At 38.0% G+C, this 20908-nt stretch overlaps 1 protein-coding gene across 4 annotated transcripts in view; it reads right to left on the bottom strand.

Moving 5' to 3' along the window:
* The window catches only part of PTGER3 (prostaglandin E receptor 3), a 212381-nt gene that overhangs the window by 124436 nt on the left and 67037 nt on the right, over positions 1-20908 (bottom strand). For 2 of the 4 annotated variants that reach the window (XR_004060415.1, XM_030942469.1), the window contains 2 exons: positions 7666-7757; positions 4188-5135 (listed from right to left, as the gene is read on the bottom strand). The exons of 1 other annotated variant lie outside the window; for it this stretch is intronic. Coding sequence is in view for 2 of the 3 variants with exons in the window: in XM_030942469.1 (XP_030798329.1) it covers positions 5129-5135; positions 7666-7757 (99 nt within the window). In the remaining variant the exon portion in view is untranslated. Of the gene's footprint in view, positions 1-4187; positions 5136-7665; positions 7758-20908 lie in introns of those variants that run through there. One more of the 4 variants, XM_030942470.1, reaches the window with a different exon arrangement.

Genomic DNA, 20908 nt, shown 5'->3' with positions numbered 1-20908 from the left:
CCTCTCTGTGTCCATGTGTTCTCAATGTTCAGCTCCCACTTACGAGTGAGAACATGTGGTATTTGGTTTTCTGTTCCTATGAGTGAAAACGTGGTGTTTGGTTTTCTGTTCCTGTGTTAGTTTGCTGAGGTTGATGGCTTCCAGCTTCATTCATGTCCCTGCAAAGGACATGATCTCATTCCCTTTTATGACTGCATAGTATTCCGTGGTGTATATGTACCACATTTTCTTTATCCAGTCTATCACTGATGGGCATTTGTGTTGGTTCCATGTCTTTGCTATTTTAAATAGTGCTGCAATAATCATACATGTTCATGTGTCTTTATAGTAGAATGATTTCTATTTTGGGGGGTATATACCCAGTAATAGGATTACTGGGACAAGTGGTATTTCTGGTTCTAGATCCTTGAGGAATCTCTATACTGTCTTCCACAATGATTGAACTAATTTACAGCTTTTCTTAACAGCAGTCATGCCATGTTAAAAAAAAATACAGCTGTTTTCTTCAAGAAGTCTAAAAAAAGACGTCCTTGTACTACTTAAATTTAAAGACTGACCAAAATGGCATCATATCAAAAAAGAAATGTAAATAGAGAATCAGCTGCCAACTAAATGCCACCATTACTCACAGTGTAATATCACCTACTTGTCTTAGGCATCATTCGTTTATATTACAGTCTGGTCCACCGAGACTATTCATCACATTTTTATTGAGCAATTTCTATGTGCTTAGTACTGACTGTGCTAGACTCTATAGGTTCTCTGTAGGTGCTTTAAGTCCTGGCCACAATAGCTTACAATGTGGTTGAGTATTTAAATAAAAATACAGAAGTTTTTAAAATATTTATTGTATACACTATTTTAAAGTAAAAAAAATTCAGAAAATGAAAATAAAGCTGTAGAAAATCTAGGATGAGCCTAGAAATATTTTGAATTAATAAAATAGTAAAAGCCTGTATTAATGAAAAATATGAGGACAGATATTTTTAAGATGACAATTAAACACTTCCGTAGTCATAACTAAAAATATAATGAGAAGTGTATATTTTATACAGATCCTTAAGATACCTGCATAGTGACAATTATCTTAAGAACAGATTTCTTTGAAATGTGCTTCCAATTACTAAGGATGTTGAAAAACTTTTTCTCTTAGTTTATCTGATTTCCTTATAACTTTTATTTCATTATTTGTTTAATTTTTGAAAATTATTCTTATAGATACTAAAAACACAGACCCAAGCTAACACTGCCTGAATTTTCATATATTCTGTGGATGTATTTTATTATGTAAAAGATAATGACTCTACTTTTCTCTTCCCTCCTTGGGAGAACTTAGATAAATATACCTTCTGACGGAAGCCAAAGCCCTTCTAAACACAATATTCTCTGTTCTCTTACCTATTCCTGGCTAATAGATCTTGGCATGACTTGGCACGCCTCTTTACATTACCCTGGTCCAACCTCTCTTGGGAACAGCACAGCTGAGTTTTTTATTTTATTTGTTTGTTTGTTTTCTTTTATGCTGGGTTGCACTGATGCTGAATGAAAGCACTAATGCTGCAATATGATGGGGGCTGGAGTAGGCAGCTGTTCATTTCTTCTAATGCAAAAGCTGTAAGTTTTAAAGTACATGGAATATATTATATGTATAGTCAGGACTCAGGTCTACATAGCTCACTTAAAGCATATTAATGTTGTATGTTTGTTTCACATATGTATCCCACAGAGCTTTATAGTAGTTACTATAATTACAATAAAACTGGAGATCAAGCATCAGTTCTTCACAAGTAACTTTTTTGGGGGCAAAGTTCTTAAGGATCTTACTTTATTTTGAGGGTTAGTTCTATCTTCATTATAACCTTGTTACATAATGATGAGAATTTGTGTTTATTGAAAATGAAGATGACGGTACTTGTTAAAAACCAAGTTGGTGTTAAAAACCAAGTCTAGGTTGCTGAATTACAACCCAGAGTATTTGAGTACACATGTAGCATGACATTATTTTCAGTGAATTTAGTACACAATGGATACATCTGTGCAGATTGTAAACAAAAATGTTCTCTGTACCTGCTCAGTTTTGCTGTGAAACTAAAACTACTCTAAAAACTAAAGTCTATTTTTTAAAGTATCATATATATATACACATATACTGATATGTATATATAGATATATAGTTTCTCTACATTAGATTTTAAACTAATTGGACAAAGATAATTTCTCATTGTATAAGAAATATCTTTGTCAAATAGTCATTATTTTTCTAACTTTTCTAATTATTTTATTACTTATTACTTTAACAAAAAAAAAAAACCTTTAATAAACATGTTATATAAAACTTCATGTGGGCTGGGCATGGTGGCTCACACCTGTAATCTCAGCACTTTGGGGGGTTGAGGTGAGTGGATCACTTAAGGTTAGGGGTTCGAGACCAGCCTGGCCAACATGGTGAAACCCCGTCTCCACTAAAAATACAAAAATTAGCTGGGAGTGGTGGTGGGTGTCTATAATCCCAGCTACTCAGGAGGTTGAGGCAGGAGAATTGCTTGGACTGGGGAGACCAAGGTTGCAGTGACCCGAGATCATGCCATTGCACTCCAACCTGGGGTACAGAGTAAGACTCTGTCTTAAAAACAAACAGACAAACAAAAAACACTTCTTGTGATTATTCTCTCTGGATGTAGACATTTTTAAACCAGGAAAGTTTAACGTGAAATGACAACAACTAATAACATGAACAATAACATAAAAACAAAAAGCTATCATGTTCACTTATGTTAATCTTATACATGTTACCTTTGCTGACAATTTACTTAATTATTAACATCTTTCTAGGTGTTAAATACTACACTAGTGCCAAGACACTTATGGAAAAAATTAAGAAACGAATCCTGTCCACCATGAATTACAGTTTTGTCACATGGAAAGAGACATATACAATGGACATATTTAAGGAATAGTACAATACAATAGTCAAAGTGGGTACTACGTAACTTCAAAGTTGCAGACAGAGGTAAGTAAAAAACAAAAATACTTAAAGTATTCAAGGCCTAAGGACAAGGTGAGATCTGAACATGTGGGAGGTGGGTAGGTTTTGCATGGACAAAAATTATCATGACGTCTTATAAACAAGAATAGCATCCAAAGGATGGTTGGAGTTGATTCCGTTCATGACATTTAAACCCACACAGTCAGGAAGCCAGTTTATAGTTGAAACTGAGATTCATATTAAATAGGTAGAAATAAGTCTGAGTAAAGAATCAATCATAGTAAATACTTTCTGAGGGTCTATCATGTAACACTCATTTTATGCACGTTATTACAATTACCCTACAGGTAAGTACTATTATCTTCAATTTATAGATTAATTTACTGAGATGCAATGAAACTAATTAACTTTCTCAGAGTCACAGAGCTTGTGAGTGGCACAGCTAGATTTAAATCCAAGTTTGATTCCAAAACTCATACTTCTGTTACCACATCACTTTGTCTCGTAAACAGAATATAATTGCAGCAAATCTTTCATTCCATTGTGTTGTAAGAAGGAACAGTATACCTGGAATTTTAAAAACTTGAACCTGAATTTGAATTCTTATATTAGTTATGAAAAATTGGTTAAGCCCTCTATAAACTGTACCATCTTTTGTAAAAATAAAACAGTGAATAGATGACAGCTAATCACACAGATGAATGAGGAACAGACAGAGGTAACAAAAGAATGGACATTCTTCTGATGTTGGCAAATACTATGTACTCAGTAAAATTCACTCAATTTAAACTTAAGTAAAGGGATTGTGTAGAGCATCAGTTTTGTGCTAGTTAAAACCATTTTAAATATAGATTTGGAAGAAAGTAGTTATGGTTTTTATAGCTAATTCACAACTGGTTCTGCTGTTTAAGAAGGACTCTATAGTTGGCAGAAATGATATGTAGTCACAGCATAGGATCCTATGGCAAAACTTGTGATACCATATTTTCATCGCTTCCCAAGATGTTGTATAGGTGAAGTATGGCCCTTAGCCTGGTACCTACAGAGGAGACACTCAGTAAATACGTGGTGAATTAAGTAAACGAGGTGACAGAAGAAAGGGAGGAAGAGAAAAAAAAGGACAAGAAGAAAGGCTGCTTGAATTTAAAAGCAGGTAACGGCATATCATTTGAAAACTATTAGACGACTCAAGTATATCTTTTAAAAGTCCACAAAGTTTTTTATTTTAATACAGACAAAATAGATTATTTTGTTTTATAAAAATGTAACAAAATTTGTTATTCAACAACTATGTTATTTATTAATTTTGCCTTTGTATATGCTGCCCGCAAAGAAATACTAAGAAATCCTGACTTGATAGTGGGGAATCAGAAGGCATGCCTGGATTTTTCTATCACTCTAACTGTGCAGCTAATCATCCAATCTCAAATTTGTTTTTTATGATCCTTCAAGGATGCCCTTAGCTGCATCACTCCTTTGTCGTCAAAAGCTTAGAAATAACAATTAAGCAGATTCCTGAGTTACTAAATGACACACAACCAGAATTGAAACTCAGAAACTTTTAGTTCCATGCTAAGTCCACAAGGACACAACATCTCTAAAACATTAATCATAATTGGGGACAAATATTTTTGTCACTATTCCCTCCTGCCCTCATTTGCTTTTATATCTCATTAAGTTCATATCCTATTAATTGAATTATTGCTCTCAATATGTTGACTTTTCACCATCGTAAACTTATACTGATTTTTCAAACTCATGTTGTAAAATCAAGCTGTCATGAAATGTAAAGATGTCCACTTTGGTTAAGATTCACGTAAAGGTTTGAAGCTGGAGAAAACTCGTGGAACACAGGTCTTTCTTTTCATCACTTTTCCTCCAATCATCATCTGTGAAATTCTTCCCAACTTCTTAAATGCATATTCAAAATCCCATTCAAGAAACCAATCTAATATTCAGAGGCATGGATAATAATAATAAAGTTGATCTCCATGGATATTACCGACAAAACAATCATTAAAATAAACAGATAAAAATGAAGAAATAATCCAAATCAAAATATATAATTCTCCTTCTCAGGTGGGAAGAAATACGCAAATTCAGGGAAGCAGGAATTGCAATAAAATGTCCGACTCCGTTCTTTCATTGTCTGTTAGAATAGAGAGAGAAAGATGCAATAAGCATGGATGGGGATTTTTTTTTTTTTTAATTTTGTGTATGGTGTGAGGAGTAAAATATAAGTAATAAATTTGTTTGCTTTAAACATTTAAAACATTCTCAGTTGAAGTAATTACATGTGTTTTATTTTTAAAAAAGCAATTGTAGGCACAATAAGTGGTCAAATAATCTTGTTGTAAAAATAAGTTTCAATTGGTATATAACTCTAGTCTAAAAAGAAATAAGGAAGAATACAAGCTGAAATAGCCAGGAAAGAGAATATTTTCCTATTAAAACATCAAAGTAGGCCAGACGCAGAGGCTCATGCCTGTAATCCCAGCAGTTTGGGAGGCCGAGGTGAGTGGATCATGAGGTCAAGAGACCAAGACCATCCTGGTCAACATGGTGAAACCCCATCTCTACTAACACAAAAATTAGCTCGGCATGGTGGCGCGTGCCTGTAGTTCTAGCTATTTAGGAGGCTGAGGCAGGAGATTTGCTTGAATCCGGGAGGCGGAGGTTGCAGTGAGCCGAGATCATGCCACTGCACTCCAGCCTGGTGACAGAGAGAGACTCTGTCTCAAAAAAAAAAATAAAACATAAAAAATAAAGTATTCTGTCCATTTTTTTTTAGATATTACACAGTGTCAATTACAGTAAAGCAAATTTTATCACACATGGTCGATGAAATTTTAAATCTCTCTATTTTAGCAAACAGTCTGACTACATGTATCTTTAAAGAATATTAAATGTTACATATTACTTATTCCATAAAGTCTCCTTATGGTAAAATATATATACAGAAACAGTTTTTTAAAACCTCTGCCTTTCAGTACTTGGGTAATGATATAGTAATATTTTCATCAGTGTGGCAAATTTGACCACAAAATTGACCATATGGTTAACTAAACTATAGTGTATTATTTAGATAGGCTATTATATAAATATTAAAATGACTTCACAAATAATTTGCAAATAGTCTGAGAAATGCTTATTTTATGCTAAATAAAATGAGAACAAGATTTAAAAAATGTATATCATAATATCAACATAAGTGTGTAAAACAAAATTTAAAAACTGTAGGAAAAAAAGTATAGAAAAACATACACTAACATGATACTTAATTTTTACTGACTAGTGAGACTAAAGTTTAGTAAGCTGCTTTTCTTTCTAATTTTCATCATTTTCCAAAGTTTCCATAGAGAACAGGGCTTATTTTTATAACTGAGCAAAAGTATAATCAGATTTACTTAAAAAAATTAAAAATGGAATTAGAGTGAACCTACCAAAAAAGAGATGGAAACAAGGTGTTTTTCTTCATTTCCCCTCATTTGTTTTCTAGGGGAATCTTTATTAATAGCAAAACAGCACCCAGTATGCACATATGTATGTGTGTGTGTGTGTTATATACATGTAGATAGAGAGATGATAGATAGATAGGTAGATAGGTAGGTAGGTAGGTAGGTAGATAGATAGATAGATAGATAGATAGATAGATAGATAGATAGATGATAGATGTGGGGAAGGACATAGGATTATAAATGTGAGTTGAGTAAAAATTGTATTGGACTCATGCTTTTAAAGCTATTTTCCAGAATCAACCAGCTTGTTCTTATCTTCTAAGGGGCACACTATATATCTCTATTGAAAAAACACAGTCATCTCTTCCTCTGAAAAACAGGAAATTATCTCTCAGTTCCCTCAACCATGGGAGGATAAGTGTCTAAAGAAACTGAGCTGCTTGAATGTTCATATCCATTATAACAACTTGTACTAAGCAAAGAAGTTACTGTACCTGACATTACCCAGAGAATAAAATAACATGAGCACGCCTTTTCACTAAAATGAAGAGTTCAACCCATTTGATAAGTCAAGTGTGCTATCTCTGCAAAAATAAACCTTTTCACAGTCTTTCTTAAAAACAAACAAAAAAAATCACACAATGCTGTAATACCCAGCAGACTTTCCACTCAATTAGCCACTAATAGAAATATTAAAAAGAGGTGCTTGAGGGAGGAAGCTAAAGCTCGAAATTTGATACACGACATTTGGGATTAAGTTCTTCTGCCTTTTAGAGTATTCATTCATTGAAGTACATGTTTTATTCAAAATAGATCTAATCAAAAGTTCAACTAAGAGCGTGCTAGCCATATGAGCCATATGGCGAACAAGCTGGATTCTGATACCTAATTAAAATAGGAGTAGCTTAGCCTTAACATACTCCTGGAAACTATCCTTACTATGAAAAAATCAGTGACTTGCAGATTCTTTCATGGCAAGAGACTTGATCAATCACAAGATCAGACTCGAGCCAGTTTCAAAAACCTCTTGGTCGGAGGAAACTTAAGCAGAGTTTTAAAAACAACAATTCCTCTAAGGAATCTAGTACTCTTAATCAGACGTATATGTTTAATTTGCATTTTAATTCTCAGAGATAGTCTGCCTTTGTAGCATGAACTCAGATTAGAACAGAGAGATGGGAGGAGGCTATGCTGTAAATCCCGGCAGTTTCTAAATCTCACCTTTCCAAATGGTCACTCCACATCAAGGTTGAGGAACACTGGCAGGGTAAGGAGGTGGAGCTGGATGCATAGTTGTTTGTGTGGTACCTGATCTGTGAACAGACAGAGGATTTCACAGCACACTTCTTTGAGTATTTTGAAAGAAAAGCAAAACCAAAACGTGCACATCAAAGTCACTTTGGCTATGATGAATAAGGATGTTTTAGATATTACCTTCCTAGGACCATCTCATTTCTACTTCCAAGCTTTGACTCACACTTATTTCCTCCAACACTTAGACAACAAATACCACTTGCGAGCCGAGACCATGTCTGATATGACTGGGGAAGTTATCGTAGCACTTGTTAAACACTGAATAAGAACTCATTGACCTCAAGTGACTAGTGAAGACAAATCTAATTCAACCACCCTCTAGTTGATTATTTTTCATGATTTCCCATTGCTCTGGGATAAAGACTAGAATTCTTAACATGACATCAAAGGCTGTTTTATCTGGCCTCAGGACACAACTTCAGTCTCTTTTCAAACTTTTTGCCTTTTTGGTCTTCTGTGCTCAGGCTATACCAGCCATCTTCGAACATTAAGAACAGTGTCATCCTCCTTTATACCTCAGGGCCTTTGTACTTGCACTTTCTTCTGCCTGGAGTATGCTTCCATTTCTTCATCACCTGGCTAACTTCTACTCATCTGATAGATCTCAACTTGGAGAATCACTTCCTTGGAGAACATCCTGTTGACTAGGACTGGTCCCCCACTATACGACAGCTACTATTTTTTTCTTTCAGGAACTCGTGTTGTATGAAATGTATAGTTATGTGTGTGATTATTTATTGACTATGTGTCATTGTACCTAAGCTATAAGCTTCATGAGAGCAGGAACCATGCCTGGTTTTGCTTACCACTGAGTCTCCAGCAGCTACCACAGTGCCTGGCACAGAAATCATGGTGGATAGGCATTTGTGGCCTGAATGGACAATGCTGCACAGCCAATCCTGAGGCCCATCCCTCAACAGCATTCTCCATGTTACACATCTCCTAAATTCATTGGATGTTACAGCCGAAAAACGATTCCTTTTTTTTATATAAATTTCTCAGCAATTGTCTTTAAGAAAAAGACAGAATAAAATTAATTCCTCATAAAAATTTGTTAGAAGAGAAAGGAGAAAGAAATAAAATCCAATGCTTCTTCAGTCTTTTTAAATTGGCTTCCTAAGGTTTTATTTTATCTCTCAAAAATTTAATTAAGATTATCTTAAGCAACATGACCATCTTAAGTGGCATGGCATTATACAAGCTGTCTAGACAGACATATAGTTTTCCAGTTCTTAACTGTGTTAAGCTAATGGATGATTTCTGTTTTAGGTAGGCAGTGCTGTGTGAAGAATCATAAAATGCCATGTCTTCTTTGCAGCAAAAGTTACACTTTGACCAATACCTATTCCACAGCAAACAGAAAAAGTTTAGTGGGAATTCACACAGAAATTTTATGGTTCTGGAAGAGTGGTCAGACTTGGAGGAGAAAGGAAAACAGGTTTTGGGGTTTTCTAAAATTTTTTTTCTGCAAGACTTTCAAAGCCCCCTTTGTACTCCTATGTGAGAAGATTCTCCATCTGCTAAGGAACGATCTGGTTAGGATAAGTTCTCACCTTAGCTGACCACTAGGTTCCTCTTCCTGCTTTTATGCTGCTTGGTTCTTATTTAGAGCCCTGCTTTAACTAAGGAAATGCCCTTGGGCTTGAATTATTTGTTGGCTAAACTTTAGAAGCAGACTACAGCTGTAGGAATTTCAATATCACATACCTGTACAATGCAAATAGCAGGAGATTAAAAAAAAAAAAAAAAAAAAAAACCTAAAAGAAGCACTGCAAGGTAATTTGTGAAGAGCCAAGAGTTCTGAAGCATATGTTTCCCTAGAGGCACTCTCTGTGGAGCACAGAGGATTTTAAGGGCTCTGAAACTAATCTATGATTCCATAATAGTGGGCGTGTCATTATACATTTTTCCAAACCCATGGAATGTACAATAGCAACAGTGAACCCTAATGTAAACTATGGACTTTGGGTAATAATGCTATGTCACTGTAGATTCATCAACTGCAATAAATATACCACTCTGGTAGGGGACATTGATAATGGAGGAAGCTATGCATATGTGGGGACAGGGGGTCTGTGAAAAATCTCCATACTTCTCAATTCTGCTATGGACTGCTCCAAAAAATAAATTCCATTTTAAAAAATTGTTGTATATTGGAGATTATATATGATTTGATCTACTAATAGCCTTGGTACTACTGTTTCTGACCCAAGTTTTCCTTCTCCTTAACATGTCCTTCATATTGTTTCCAAGGCAAATCTTGGCAAATCATAAATATCTTTGAAAGTTTCCCATTTCTAAAAGATAAAGACTACCATATGTCAGGTGATGCCAAACCCCTTTGCCTTTAATTTCATTTCATGCTTAAACCCTTTAATACCCTAATCTTCATTCACACCAAATATGGCCTGTCCTGAAAGTATAAGAATGAGCAGGTACTAATGAGCCTCTCTTAGAGATATCAGCTCTTGCAGCCATAAAGATTTTCCTTCATGCTGCCTAGGATCTTCCTGCCTGAAATAAATCTTGTTCTTGTTCCAACTAAACTTACAGCTCTGCTGCGTTCTTCCCAAATTTCCAAGTATATAGGATATCCAGTCTGCCAGCAAAGTTTATCCTCCCTCTGGATGTGAGAGCCCAAAGATTTCAATTTAGACAGCTTTACTTACTAAAGTGTGTTACAGGATATTTTAAAATAATTCACTTAAGGTGGTACAGACTATTTATCAGTGTACTTGGAGGAAGGGTCGGTGTTGACCTTCCAATTTGAATTTAACTCTTGGGCTAAATTGTTTTCCTATGGCAATTCTGAAAGATGATTGATGTGTGAATGCGGATGCCACAGACACCAAATGGAGACTACACAAGCATAGCTCATTTGTTTGGCCTTCTGCTATGGCTCATTTGTGGACTCTGTGGCTGTTTATGGTTTAGCTGAGGATGCCTGATGCCTGTATTCACAGAGCCATGTTGCCTCTGTGGGCTGAACACTGTGCTAGTTTGTCTGCAACATTCCTTCCAGAATGACCCAGCTGTACCACAGGGTTATAGCTACTTTCCATCATGTCGTTAATAGTTATCTCTGCTCACCCACCACTCTGCTCACATACCAGCTCACTAATTTATCCCCATCCACACTGCTTGGTCCTGAATAACTGAGGACTATGATGGTCTGTGCTGTCACCTTCAGAATTTCAAGGCCAGATTTGTAACATGGCATAAAGCTAGCTAGATTTTGAAGGAACAAAGAGAAAACTATCCTAGAATTCCCTCTCTTCACCTCTGATTACTTGAGTCCTTGTTACAGGTCATCCCGCTCCCATAGCTATCCCCTCCCTCTTCCAACTTCCTGACCACTGGCTCCTTTCCATCCACTTTCAGATATGTGGAAGCTTCCCTTGTCTTGGGAAACCAACACACACAAACACCTGTGCTTGACTGTCTCTACTCTTTCCTAAAAGCGCAGTCCAATGTTTTGCCTTCCTTTACCACCAGCTTCTTTAAGTGACATACAGTGTCAGATGCTCCTAATTCCTCTCCTTTTAACTCCCTCCTAAACAACTGACCAGAATTAGAAGGTCCTCTCCCTTTGTCAGGCACTGTTCAAACACTTTAGAAATATTAATTCATTTGATTATTTGTAATTGGTACTCTTATCATCTTCACTTGAGATATGCAGAAACTGAGGCATAGATAGGTAAAGTAACTTACCTAGGGTCACCTCCAGGTGAGTGGCAGAGTTTGAATTCAAATGCCAGGAGTTTAGTTCCGGAACACATGTCCTAACCACACTGTACTGCCTCACTCCCTCCAAATTCTGTAATTGTTTTTCGTTACTGTGCTAATAAGACTAGTCTCTTAGAAACTTTTGGTATATGCTCTCATCTGGTATTGTAGTACTCAGGCTAGATATACCTGTACTGCATATTAAGTTCTAGAATTGACAAACCTCCCCCTGCTTTTTATGCAAGTATAATGAAATTTCATGGGGGCGGAGCAAGATGGCCGAATAGGAACAGCTCCAGTCTCCAACTCCCAGCGCGAGCGACACAGAAGACCGGTGATTTCTGCATTTTCAACTGAGGTACTGGGGTCATCTCACTAGGGAGTGCCAGACAATCGGTGCTGGTCAGCTGCTGCAGCCTGACCAGTGAGAGCTGAAGCAGGGCGAGGCATCGCCTCACCTGGGAAGCGCAAGGGGGAAGGGAATCCCTTTTCCTAGCCAGGGGAACTGAGACACACAACACCTGGAAAATCGGGTGACTCCCACCCGAATACTGCGCTTTAAGAAAACGGGCATACCAGGAGAATATATCCCACACCTGGCCGGGAGGGTCCCACGCCCATGGAGCCTCCCTCATTGCTAACACAGCAGTCTGCGATCTAACCGCAAGGCAGCAGCGAGGCTGGGGGAGGGGTGCCCGCCATTGCTGAGGCTTAAGTAGGTAAACAAAGCCGCTGGGAAGCTCGAACTGGGTGGAGCTCACAGCAGCTCAAGGAAACCTGCCTGTCTCTGTAGACTCCACCTCTGGGGACAGGGCACAGTTAACAACAACAACAACAAAAGCAGCAGGAACCTCTGCAGATGCAAACGACTCTGTCTGACAGCTTTGAAGAGAGCAGTGGATCTCCCAACACGGAGGTTGAGATCTGAGAACGGACAGACAGCCTGCTCAAGTGGGTCCCTGACCCCTGAGTAGCCTAACTGGGAGACATCCCCCACTAGGGGCAGTCTGACACCCCACACCTCACAGGGTGGAGTACACCCCTGAGAGGAAGCTTCCAAAGTAAGAATGAGACAGGTACACTCGCTGTTCAGCAATATTCTATTTCTGCAACCTCTGCTGCTGATACCCAGGCAAACAGGGTCTGGAGTGGACCTCAAGCAATCTCCAACAGACCTATAGCTGAGGGTCCTGACTGTCAGAAGGAAAACTATCAAACAGGAAGGACACCTATACCAAAACCCCATCAGTACGTCACCATCATCAAAGACCAGAGACAGATAAAACCACAAAGATGGGGAAAAAGTAGGGCAGAAAAGCTGGAAATTCAAAAAATAAGAGCGCATCTCCCCCTGCAAAGGAGCGCAGCCCATCGCCAGCAACGGATCAAAGCTGGTCAGAGAATGACTTTGACGAGATGAGAGAAGAAGGCTTCAGTCCATCAAACTTCTCAGAGCTAAAGGAGGAATTACGTACCCAGTGCAAAGAAACTAAAAATCTTGAAAAAAGAGTGGAAGAATTGACAGCTAGACTAATTAATGCAGAGAAGGTCATAAACGAAATCACAGAGATGAAAACCATGACACGAGAAATACGTGACAAATGCACAAGCTTCAGTAACTGACTCGATCAACTGGAAGAAAGAGTATCAGCGATTGAGGATCAAATGAATGAAATGAAGCGAGAAGAAAAACCAAAAGAAAAAAGAAGAAAAAGAAATGAACAAAGCCTGCAAGAAGTATGGGATTATGTAAAAAGACCAAATTTACGTCTGATTGGGGTGCCTGAAAGTGAGGGGGAAAATGGAACCAAGTTGGAAAACACTCTTCAGGATATCATCCAGGAGAACTTCCCCAACCTAGTAGGGCAGGACAACATTCAAATTCAGGAAATACAGAGAACGCCACAAAGATACTCCTCCAGAAGAGCAACTCCAAGACATATAATTGCTAGATTCACCTAAGTTGAAATGAAGGAAAAAATCTTAAGGGCAGTCAGAGAGAAAGGTGGGGTTACCCACAAAGGGAAGCCCATCAGACTAACAGCAGATTTCTCGGCAGAAACTCTAGAAGCCAGAAGAGAGTGGGGGCCAATATTCAACGTTCTTAAAGAAAAGAATTTTAAACCCAGAATTTCATATCCAGCCAAACTAAGTTTCATAAGTGAAGGAGAAATAAAATCCTTTACAGATAAGCAAATGCTTAGAGATTTTGTCACCACCAGGCCTGCCTTACAAGAGACCCGGAAGGAAGCCCTAAACATGGAAAGGAACAACCGGTACCAGCCATTGCAAAAACATGCCAAAATGTAAAGACCATCGAGGCTAGGAAGAAACTGCATCAACTAACGAGCAAAATAACCAGTTAGTATTATAATGGCAGGATCAAGTTCACACATAACAATATTAACCTTAAATGTAAATGGACTAAATGCTCCAATTAAAAGACACAGACTGGCAAACTGGATAAAGAGTCAAGACCCATCAGTTTGCTGTATTCAGGAGACCCATCTCACATGCAGAGACATACATAGGCTCAAAATAAAGGGATGGAGGAAGATCTACCAAGCAAATGGAGAACAAAAAAAAAGCAGGAGTTGCAATCCTAGTCTCTGATAAAACAGACTTTAAACCATCAAAGATCAAAAGTGACAAAGAAGGCCATTACATAATGGTAAAGGGATCAATTCAACAGGAAGAGCTAACTGTCCTAAATATATATGCACCCAATACAGGAGCACCCAGATTCATAAAGCAAGTCCTTAGAGACTTACAAAGAGACTTAGACTCCCATACAATAATAATGGGAGACTTCAACACTCCACTGTCAACATTAGACAGATCAACAAGACAGAAAGTTAACAAGGATATCCAGGAATTGAACTCATCTGTGCACCAAGCAGACCTAATAGACATCTATAGAACTCTCCGCCCCAAATCAACAGAATATACATTCTTCTCAGCACCACATCGCACTTATTCCAAAATTGACCACATAATTGGAAGTAAAGCACTCCTCATCAAATGTAAAAGAACAGAAATTATAACAAACTGTCTCTCAGACCACAGTGCAATCAAACTAGAACTCAGGACTAAGAAACTCACTCAAAACCGCTCAATTACATGGAAACTGAACAACCTGCTCCTGAATGACTACTGGGTACATAACGAAATGAAAGCGGAAATAAAGATGTTCTTTGAAACCAATGAGAACAAAGATACAACATACCAGAATCTCTGGGACACATTTAAAGCAGTGTGTAGAGGGAAATTTATAGCACTAAATGCCCACAAGAGAAAGCAGGAAAGATCTAAAATTGACACTCTAACATCACAATTAAAAGAACTAGAGAGGCAAGAGCAAACACATCCAAAAGCTAGCAGAAGGCAAGAAATAATGAAGATCAGAGCAGAACTGAAGGAGATAGAGACACAAAAAACCCTCCAAAAAATCAATGAATCCAGGAGTTGGTTTTTTGAAAAGATCAACAAAATTGACAGACCGCTAGCAAGACTAATAAAGAAGAAAAGAGAGAGGAATCAAATAGATGCAATAAAAAATGATAAAGGGGATATCACCACCGACCCCACAGAAATACAAACTACCATCAGAGAATACTATAAACACCTCTACGCAAATCAACTAGAAAATCTAGAAGAAATGGATAATTTCCTGGACACTTATACTCTCCCAAGACTAAACCAGGAAGAAGTTGAATCCCTGAATAGACCAATAGCAGGCTCTGAAATTGAGGCAACGATTAATAGCCTACCCACCAAAAAAAGTCCAGGACCAGATGGATTCACAGCTGAATTCTACCAGAGGTACAAGGAGGAGCTCGTACCATTCCTTCTGAAACTTTTCCAATCAATAGAAAAAGAGGGAATCCTCCCGAACTCATTTTATGAGGCCAACATCATCCTGATGCCAAAGCCTGGCAGAGACACAACAAAAAAAGAGAATTTTAGACCAATATCCCTGATGAACATTGATGCAAAAATCCTCAATAAAATACTGGCAAACTGGATTCAGCAGCACATCAAAAAGCTTATCCACCATGATCAAGTGGGCTTCATCCCTGGGATGCAAGGCTGGTTCAACATTCGCAAATCAATAAACGTAATCCAGCATATAAACAGAACCAAAGACAAGAACCACAAGATTATCTCAATAGATGCAGAAAAGGCTTTTGACAAAATTCAACAGCCCTTCATGCTAAAAACGCTCAATAAATTCGGTATTGATGGAACGTATCTCAAAATAATAAGAGCTATTTATGACAAACCCACAGCTAATATCATACTGAATGGGCAAAAACTGGAAAAATTCCCTTTGAAAACTGGCACAAGACAGGGATGCCCTCTCTCACCACTCCTATTCAACATAGTGTTGGAAGTTCTGGCTAGGGCAATCAGGCAAGAGAAAGAAATCAAGGGTATTCAGTTAGGAAAAGAAGAAGTCAAATTGTCCCTGTTTGCAGATGACATGATTGTATATTTAGAAAACCCCATCGTCTCAGCCCAAAATCTCCTTAAGCTGATAAGCAACTTCAGCAAAGTCTCAGGATACAAAATTAATGTGCAAAAATCACAAGCATTCTTATACACCAGCAACAGACAAGCAGAGAGCCAAATCAGGAATGAACTTCCATTCACAATTGCTTCAAAGAGAATAAAATACCTAGGAATCCAACTTACAAGGGATGTCAAGGACCTCTTCAAGGAGAACTACAAACCACTGCTCAGTGAAATCAAAGAGGACACAAACAAATGGAAGAACATACCATCCTCATGGATAGGAAGAATCAATATCGTGAAAATGGCCATACTGCCCAAGGTTATTTATAGATTCAATGCCATCCCCATCAAGCCACCAATGAGTTTCTTCACAGAATTGGAAAAAACTGCTTTAAAGTTCATATGGAACCAAAAAAGAGCCCGCATTGCCAAGACAATCCTAAGTCAAAAGGACAAAGCTGGAGGCGTCACACTACCTGACTTCAAACTATCCTACAAGGCTACAGTAACCAAAACAGCATGGTACTGGTACCAAAACAGAGATATAGACCAATGGAACAGAACAGAGTCCTCAAAAATAATACCACACATCTACAGCCATCTGATCTTTGACAAACCTGAGAGAAACAAGAAATGGGGAAAGGATTCCCTATTTAATAAATGGTGCTGGGAAAATTGGCTAGCCATAAGTAGAAAGCTGAAACTGGATCCCTTCCTTACTCCTTATACAAAGATTAATTCAAGATGGATTAGAGACTTAAATGTTAGACCTAATACCATAAAAACCCTAGAAGAAAATCTAGGTAGTACCATTCAGGACATAGGCATGGGCAAGGACTTCATGTCTAAAACACCAAAAGCAATGGCATCAAAAGCCAAAATTGACAAATGGGATCTAATTAAACTAAAGAGCTTCTGCACAGCAAAGGAAACTACCATCAGAGTGAACAGGCAACCTACAGAATGGGAGAAAATTTTTGCAATCTACTCATCTGACAAAGGGCTAATATCCAGAATCTACAAAGAACTCAAACAAATATACAAGAAAAAAACAAACAACCCCATCAAAAAGTGGGCAAAGGATATGAACAGACATTTCTCAAAAGAAGACATTCATACAACCAACAGACACATGAAAAAATGCTCATCATCACTTGCCATCAGAGAAATGCAAATCAAAACCACAATGAGATACCATCTCACACCAGTTAGAATGGCAATCATTAAAAAATCAGGAAACAACAGTTGTTGGAGAGGATGTGGAGAAATAGGAACACTTTTACACTGTTGGTGGGATTGTAAACTAGTTCAACCATTATGGAAAACAGTATGGCAATTCCTCAAGGATCTAGAACTAGATGTACCATATGACCCAGCCATCCCACTACTGGGTATATACCCAAAGGATTATAAATTATTCTACTACAAAGACACATGCACACATATGTTTATTGCAGCACTATTCACAATAGCAAAGACTTGGAATCAACCCAAATGTCCATCTGTGACAGACTGGATTAAGAAAATGTGGCACATATACACCATGGAATACTATGCAGCCATAAAAAAGGATGAGTTTGTGTCCTTTGTAGGGACATGGATGCAGCTGGAAACCATCATTCTTAGCAACCTATCACAAGAAGAGAAAACCAAACACCACATGTTCTCACTCATAGGTGGGAACTGAACAATGAGATCACTTGGACTCGGGAAGGGGAACATCACACACTAGGGCCTATCATGGGGAGCGGGGAGGGGGGAGGGAGTGCATTGGGGAGTTATACATGATATAAACGATGAATTGATGGGTGCTGACAAGTTGATGGGTGCAGCACACCAACATGGCACAAGTATACATATGTAACAAACCTGCACGTTATGCACATGTACCCTAGAACTTAAAGTATAATAAAAATAAATAAATAAAAAGAAATTTCATTAAACTGGAATGAACACATTATTCTAAAAAGGGTATAACTAAATTTTATATTGTTCGTGACATAAAATAGAGTTAATTGGTCAAATTAATAAGCAAAACATATAAGGTAGTAGGAGCAGCATTTGACCTACTCAAGGGGGAAAGTATAGATAATTTTAGAAATACAAATCCAGGCTTCTGATATCAAAGTAGTCTTTCCTGATCCAGATAATAATATGTATAATGCACTTCTTGATTCCTGCCTTGCAGGAGTGTGTACCCTAGTTGGGAAGCAATTGAAATAACAAGAAATAATAGAAAATGGCACATAGTCACAGTCCAGAGCATAAGATGGTGATGTTCACCATCATCTACTTTGTCAGAATTTGCAGACTCTATTCTGAGCATCGGCAAGTTCTTCTTAGGCACCATGCCACCAAGAAAGTAGTGATCCCTGTGGGCAGAAACAAAACTGCACATTTTAAAGCTAAAAGGAGCCTTGGAGATGATGTAATCCAACTCTCTTATTTACAGATGAGGATATGAAGCCACTTTTTTTTTACAGTCAAAAAGGTAGCTTGCAGCAAAGTCCTGTCTGGAATCTAGCTTCCTCTTTCTGCTCTATCACTAGGCCCAGTAATAGATTTGTAGATTTAATCCCCGCATACATACCCTAGAACATACCTTATTCAGCAAATGCTTGTTTCTTAAAAAAAAAATAAAAGTGTGGATAACTGAGCAGGGTTAAAAAACTAAAACATGTGAGCTGGGCCAATTACACTACTCCGTGAGCACCACAACAGCAGAGATTTTCATGTTTCTGTTTGTTGATGGAACCTCAGTGACTAAACCAGAGTCAGCCACAACGTGGTTTAATTACTATGTGGTGTTTGAATGAATGGTTTCTTCTACATGTTTTTATATACAATGTCTATAAGTGAGTAGATATTATTTCTATTTTATAGGTGAAAAAAAAATTTAAGCTGAGTGAGGTTGATTTGCTCAAATCTAGACCTAGAACCGGAACTAGAAACCAGGCTTTTGGTGCCTAATACATGATTTAGTTGTAAAAAAGACAGCTTTCATAAAAAATTTATTAGTTATTCTGTACAGGGAATACAGATAGATTCGTCACTTCAGCAGAATTCTGAGGAAATGGGTATAGCTAGCACGTTATCTACTGTCATTATTTATTTGCTGGTCTTTTGGGTGTGAGCCATCATTTCTAGTCCGGGGCCTGCTGTATCACACTAACAACAAAAGTAAACCGTTTCCCCTTCTTACTTTCCAAAGTTTCCTTCCTTTCTTATCTTTCCTCTCAGGATTCAAACTGCCTGGAGAAACCAAGTGGGTAGGCCAGGGACTCTCCTTCCAATGATCATTCTCACACCCCTTCATGAGACTCTGAGCAACTCAAACTGTATTAAAGCCTCTAATGCCTTACAACCGTCTCCTCAATTTAACTTCATCTTTTGGAGTTTTTACAGCCTCACTGTCCAAAGAGATTATACAGTTACTAGGCTTTTTAACTTCTAGCACTGCTTTCTGAATCTTCATCTTCTAGGGGGGTTCTGTGTTTTTCTAAAACATCAAAATATATTCTAAAGATAATAGACCTTAAATGCAGTTATACTGGTCTCCTCACAATAGTACAGACTGTAGAAGCCTTAAGAATTCAGAGAGAGGGGAAACATAAAAATAACTGAGGGGAGTTAAGGTTTCATAAGGAGGTACAGAGCATGAAAAGAAGAACTGAAAGGGAGCGGGGGACGGCTTGAACAAAGACAGGACTGAATGAGCAAGAGTGGAAGGCAGCAAGTAAATACAGCTGGTTATTGTGGATGTTTCACTTTTGGACTAAGATTGGATAGGGCTGGATGGCAATTGGAGAAATAGAACTGTTACCACTTTCAAATAAGTAGGAACTTTGACATAGTTTGGGGAGATTGATAGCCAAAAACCCTAGGCAGGAAGAAGGGTAAACTCTAGAACATACTGCCCAGCTGGAATCCTGGTTCCACCAGTTATTAGCTGCGTGACCTTGGGTAAGTTACTGCAACTTGCTGGGCCTCAGTTTCCTTCTTGGTGGAATGGGAATAAAGGTTGTAACTACCCCTATAAGATTGTTGGTGGGATTAAAGGGTTAATGCAGACCACCCATTATGTCTGTAATCCCAGTGCTTTGGGAGACCTAGGCAGGAGGATTCCTGGAACCCAGGAATATGAGGGAGCCCAGGAATTTGAGCCATGATTGCACCAATGCACTCCAGCCTGGGTGACAGATCAAGACCCTGACTCTTAAATTTTTAAAAAAGGGGTTAATGTATATTAAGCATTTAGAACAGAATCTGACACAATGACACAAAGTAAGCACCCAGAAAATATTAGCTATTCCTATTTCGGCCATAACGGACAGGACATTTATTATGCTAGCCTCACCTACAGGTTCTTGTAAGGAAAATTCCCTGTCCCACAACTTCTGCTGAAGGGGCAACTACAGGTCACCTATTTTGTGCAAAGATTCTGTACATTTTAGGCATACCTGATGGGACAAGATGTGCAAGCTCAAGCCATAGGTTAGCCACTGATCTATGACTTTGCCAGTCAAGGAACAGTGACCTTATAAGGAAGAGACTTCCTTTCTTGAGAATCTCAAGAAAACAAGGAAGATTAGTATCAGGAACAGAGCCATGAGGAAGAAGATGATTAAGCTAAGAAATTATATTGACAACGCAGAGAAAAAACTAGACAACTGTTAATAGAAACACAATTATGACAAGCAGAAAATAGCTGGGTCCAATAATGGTGGACAATAGGCAAGGGATTCCATTTCCTCCAGTTGTTGATTTTTGGGATCTTAATCTACTCTCCAACTCCAGCCTACATACTCCAAGCCATAATGTTGTTTCATTTTTTTCTTTTCTTTTCTTTTCCTCTCCTCCTCTCCCCTCCCCTCCTCTTTCTTTTCTTTCTTTTCTTCCTTTCCTTCCT

The sequence above is a fragment of the Rhinopithecus roxellana genome, chromosome 12 (genome assembly GCF_007565055.1).
Source record: "Rhinopithecus roxellana isolate Shanxi Qingling chromosome 12, ASM756505v1, whole genome shotgun sequence".
Taxonomy (NCBI): domain Eukaryota; kingdom Metazoa; phylum Chordata; class Mammalia; order Primates; family Cercopithecidae; genus Rhinopithecus; species Rhinopithecus roxellana.
The sequence above is the reverse complement of the archived record's forward strand: the minus strand, read 5'-3'. Positions and strand labels throughout refer to the sequence as shown.